The following is a 5,203-nucleotide window of genomic DNA, read 5'->3' as shown; positions in this document are numbered from 1 at the left end:
ATGCATGCTGGATTAGTGAAGGCACAAAGAAAGCTTCTGATTACGTCGGAATACTTGGTACAACCCTTATGGACAGCCTTGAGTACTATGGTTACCATCCTCAAGACATCTATTTTCAGCAGGATAACGATCCTAAACATACGTCTAAGCTAGCTAAGCAATGGTTCAAGGACAACAACTTCAAGTGTGATCATACCTTCAACTGGCCTTCACAAAGTCCAGATCTAAACCCAATAGAGCACATCTGGCACCACCTTAAGCTCAAGTTAAGTGCCTATGATACTAGGGCAAAAGGTGTGCATGAATTATGGAATCGTGTTGAAAAAGAATGGTCTACTTTTACAGCAAAAGACTGTAGGAGATACATAAATAGTATGCCAGATCGTTGTAGGGCTGTAATTGCTGCGAAAGGCGGTCATACAAGATATTAATAAAATAATGCACATAGTGGAAAAATGGTTCCAATGTTGGTTTTTGTATTTAATCTTAATTTTTTCCCGATTGTGTAACAGTACAAGCAAAATTTTTTTTCAGTAATATTAGCTGTAATTGCGCTACAAAATGCATGCTTTTGTGAGCCGTTACCGTTTGTAGTTCCAAATATATAAAGCTTTAAAGTTGCAAATCAAAAACATTGGAACCATTTTTCCACCCACTGTATGAGTGCGTTGTTTACATTTCTTGGTATGAATGGGTTGTCAACCATCGCGACCTTTCGTGGACGATTTGCGTTCCACCATCCTTCTGCGTGATTTAACCAAACTTGAAATGTTCTAGCACTGCTTTGTATACAAAATTGCTTGATATCCCTTAATACAGTTGTTGGAATAATTGTTCGAATGTTTTGCAATTTTATACGTTTTGCTTTGTATCTCTGCAGTCAGATACGATAGAGCTACGAACGATACCTCATTAGAAAGCGATAGTTGTGACATATAGCATATAGAAATTCAGGGGTATGGAATTACTTCCATATATAGTAAGATTAAATTGCGTCAAGCATATGCATTCGAACAATTTTTCCAATTGAATCATCTTTTATTTAATACCGTGTATGACCGCCTTTAGCTTTAATAACTGCTCTACAACGAGCTGGCATACTCTTGATATATGCTTGGCATTACTCTTTGGTACAAGAAATACATTCTTTCTCGTTTCTAGACCAGAGATCATGCAGTCCTTTATCCCTATCTTCATCTAAGCTCAGCCTCAGCTTTAAATGGTGCCAGAGATGCTCTATAGGATTCAAATCAGGACTTTGAGCAGGCCAACTGAAAGTATGCTCTTCTTTTAACCCATTTTCCTTAAACCAAACATGAGCAAGCTTTGATGTGTGCTTAGGATCACTGTCGTGTTGAAAATAAATAGATTCCTGTTGGTAACCATAGTACTTCAGACTGTCCATCAGTGTAGTTGACAGGATATGAACATAATCGGATGCTTTCATAGTACCATTTTCAATTGCGCAGCCATATCCAGGACCATCCCACGTCATACAACCCCAAAGCAGCACACTGCCAGCTCCTCCTTTGACTGTAAGGTCAAGATGATGAGGCTGCAATTTGTCACCAGGTCGTTTCCAAAAGTACTTACAGCCATCTGAACCCCAAACATTAATCTTGGTCTTATCAGAAAACACTATACGTCTCCAGTCATCTTCTGTCTAATCTTTGTGAGCTTTAGCCCACTTTAGTCTAGCTTCCATGTGACATTTTTTGAGGAGAGGCTTTTTCTTCTTAATTTGGGTATCGAAACCCATACTGTGAAGCATTTTTACTGTACCAAAATAGCCTATCTTGTGACCAATACTGTTTAAATATGGCCATACGCTCTTTGCAGTCTTAAGTGAACCATTTACAAGCTCTCTCTTCAGGTAATTCTTTGTCGTTGAGCTTATAGTAGTCTTTTTACCAGCATGACCTCGAGTACGTTTCGGTGTATACAAGCCCTTGTGCTTGCTCAAAGTGGACATTAATTCTCCTGGAACATGTTCCATGATCTCTGAGTATAATAAACCCTTTTTCAACAGCTACCGGATGCTCTCTTGCTTGCTACGAGATAAAGGATGTACCATGATATAAGGACGTATAGACTGTACGAGATGGAAGGGAAACACCGTAAAACACAGCCTTATTTATATATTTTAAGCTCCGATTAATAGCAAAAGCGTTGTTTCATAATTACATCATTTTGTAATGCTGTATTTGTGATGTCAGAAGCGGCAACGATATCATTATTATAGAATGCATTGAGTTGGAAAAATTATTCGAATGCATATGCTTGACGCAATTTGGTCTTAATATATATGGAAATAATTCCAGACCCCTAGCGTTTTATATGTTATATGCGAAAGCTGTCGCTTTTTAATGAGGTATCGTACGTAGCTCTATCGTATCTGACTGCAGAGATACAAAGCAAAACGTATAAAATTGCAAAACATTCGAACAATTATTCCAACAACTGTAAGCCTGCGCGAAAGCGGCTTTCGATTACGGCTTCACTAGTGATATTAGCCAAGTCAGCGGCTTCACGTAATCTTGAAAGGAGTATTTGAGGATGTTCCTGCTCTCCTTGGATCATATCATTGCATTCTAATTCGTAATTCTGAATTAGTTCAGGAGTAATATAATGACTTTTCAAAAGTTCCATAGCTTCATCGTAAGTCACTTGAGGATGATCCTTGAGTATAGTTTTTTCAAAGTAGACTTTAGCAGCTCTACGTAATTGAGATTTAAGAATAGCGAGTTTGCGGTTGTCACTATGTGCGTTGCTGAGTACAAGGTAGGAATCTAGTAGCTCTTGAAAATGACGAAAGTCATCGCCTTCGTAGCCATAGAATTCGATTAGTTTAGGACGGTATCCTTGAATTTGGTTGCTGTTTTGCACCAACGCGATAGGTTCTGCTGTTGCCATTGTTGATAATAAGTGTTTTGATATCGTTGATTCAATTTTGAGTAAGTTTGTTATAAATTTGATATAATTTCTTGATTTGATTCAATTTATTGTTTTATTTCCCTCGTAGTGACCACCAAATGTAATTTTTCTTCCTTTAATGGCTGTTGTAGAACAGTAACTGATTGTAGTTGACATTAATAAATATAAGTCTTAATACAAGATCATAATTAAAATAAAATAAAATAAAATAAAATAAAATACAAGTGTATTTAAATAAGATCATACAATCAATTCCAATTAAACATGTTCTTTTAGAATATGTATTGTATTCAAGAGAGTTCTTTGATAAGAAGAAGTATCAACTAAAATAACCAAATCCAATCCAATGTCAGGAATATTGCTAATCTTTCACATAATTGAAATAACGCGTAAAATAACGTTATTCAAATCAGTGAGGAATTCCCAGAATAAAAGATAATCTATGACAGACATACAAAAGAACAAATGAAAAGTTTTCATAATCATAATTAGAGATGACACTTGCTAAAGTACCCGAAGATTAGAAGAACGATCACAATACAAGATATCAAGCCACTCACTCAATAAGATATAAATACCTGCCTTCAATTAGAATAATTTTTTGACTTTAACTAAAACTGAAATAAAGATCAGTCTCAAAAAGTATTCAACCTGTTTCTCAATCTTGGTTTGTACCTTTTCTTTTACTATCTAAACCATTATACAACAATGGCTTGTAAGAGTTTACGGTTTTGAAATAGAATAAAGTTGATAAAAAGAATAAAAGAAAATGAAACTTGAGTTAAAGTATTGATATTGGATTTTCTTGTTGTGAGTGACCACCAGATCTTGTTAAGTAGATCAGACTTGTTTGTAGTAGTTTAATAAAAGGTTTGAAAGTGTTTACAATGAAGATAATTTGCTTCAAGGGACTTGTCTTGCTTGTGTTTTAAGAGTGTTTATACCAAAAGATTCAGGGATAAAGATACTTGATTTATTGGTTATTTATACAAAAAAATATAACAAAGAGAAGTAAGGTTAAGAGAAGTGAAGTAAAATAGAAATAAAAACTTGTCTATTTTATAGACAAAGGGGAGATAAAGTTTCATTTTGATATAAGGTTTGTTTTTGCTATAAGGTTTGATTTAGATATAAGGTTTGTTTTTGAAATAAAGTTTGTTTTTGAAATAAGGTTCAAAAGTAAGTAATATCGCAAACCGCAGCCTTTGTTGGTGTTAGCATTGTAAAGTTCTTCGCTACAATAGCTTGTAACTTGTTGAACACGAACTTCATTAAAAGGAAAGCAATACAAATATCCATATATAGTGTAATTTTAACGTTTTTCTAGTTATGGCCTTAAGAGTTTAGAGGTAAATTTGATTTTTCTTTAGAGTGTAAAAGAATTTGAGATCAAAGATTTGTGTTTAAATGGGTAAATTTGGTTTGCTTGTAGTAAGTGACCACCAGATCTTGTATTGTAGATCAAACAATAAAAGGTAATAAAGAGATTTCTTGATAAGAGAATATAAAAGTGATACGATGAAGATAATTTGACTTCAAAGGACTTGACTTGCTTGAGTTATAAAGTAAAGATCAAAGAGTTTTAATAAAAGAAGGAACTCGATGTTTATTTGAATAAAAGATATTTTTAAAGTGAAGTTCAGTGTAGTTAAGTGAATTTATAAAAGAGGACATTTATATGATTATTATTTTTTTGTGTTTTTCTATTTTTGAATTTTTTTGTTTAACTTCAGGGACTGAGGTCCCTCCTACGACTGAGTGCTTCCTAGGACTGACTCCCTCCTAGGACTGAGTCCCTTCTTCCGCAAAAGTTACACCAACTGCGTCACAATAGAATAAAAAGATATGACAATAAAGAGCACGACAATAAAAAGATAAGATACGTGACAATAGTGTGATAATTGGAGTTTGTAAAATTTTTGTAGTATAAAGTTGGCTTGTTATAAAGGGTTTTTGACTTGAGACCAAGGCTTTGAATAGTGTTTGGTTCCTAAATAGTAATAGATTGAAAATAAGTTCGCTTGTAATAAGTGACCACCAGATCTTGTTAAGTAGATCAGACTTGTTTGTAGTAATTTAATAAAAGGTTTGAAAATGTTTACAATGAAGATAATTTGCTTCAAGGGACTTGTCTTGCTTGTGTTTTAAGAGTATTATACCAAAAGATTCGGGATAAAGATACTTGATTTATTGGTTATTTATATAAAAAAAAATATAACAAAGAGAAGTAAAGATAAGAGAAGTTAAAACTTGTCTATTTTATAGACAA

The 5,203-nt window shown here is 34.0% G+C and overlaps 3 protein-coding genes across 3 annotated transcripts; 1 reads left to right on the top strand and 2 right to left on the bottom strand.

The window, feature by feature from the left end:
• Positions 1-68: 68 nt before the first annotated feature.
• On the top strand, positions 69-608 carry RO3G_17437 (uncharacterized protein; the record flags this gene model as incomplete). The annotated part of the gene is made up of 2 exons (XM_067672020.1): positions 69-354; positions 544-608. The coding sequence occupies 2 exons, from the start codon at positions 69-71 to the stop codon at positions 606-608; spliced, it is 351 nt and encodes a 116-aa protein (XP_067528121.1).
• A 512-nt stretch (positions 609-1,120) lies between these two features.
• RO3G_17436 (uncharacterized protein) lies at positions 1,121-1,996 on the bottom strand (the record flags this gene model as incomplete). Its single annotated transcript, XM_067672019.1, has 2 exons — positions 1,121-1,663; positions 1,778-1,996. The coding sequence occupies 2 exons, from the start codon at positions 1,994-1,996 to the stop codon at positions 1,121-1,123; spliced, it is 762 nt and encodes a 253-aa protein (XP_067528120.1).
• A 452-nt stretch (positions 1,997-2,448) lies between these two features.
• RO3G_17435 (uncharacterized protein) lies at positions 2,449-2,913 on the bottom strand (the record flags this gene model as incomplete). Its single annotated transcript, XM_067672018.1, has 1 exon — positions 2,449-2,913. One exon carries the CDS (start codon positions 2,911-2,913, stop codon positions 2,449-2,451), a length of 465 nt encoding a protein of 154 aa, XP_067528119.1.
• Between the last annotated feature and the right edge of the window lie 2,290 nt (positions 2,914-5,203).

The sequence above is a fragment of the Rhizopus delemar genome, genomic scaffold (genome assembly GCF_000149305.1).
Source record: "Rhizopus delemar RA 99-880 supercont3.68 genomic scaffold, whole genome shotgun sequence".
In the NCBI taxonomy this organism is placed as follows: Eukaryota; Fungi; Mucoromycota; class Mucoromycetes; order Mucorales; family Rhizopodaceae; genus Rhizopus; species Rhizopus delemar.
Note: the sequence above shows the minus strand (reverse complement) of the source record. Positions and strands in the feature narration are given on the sequence as shown.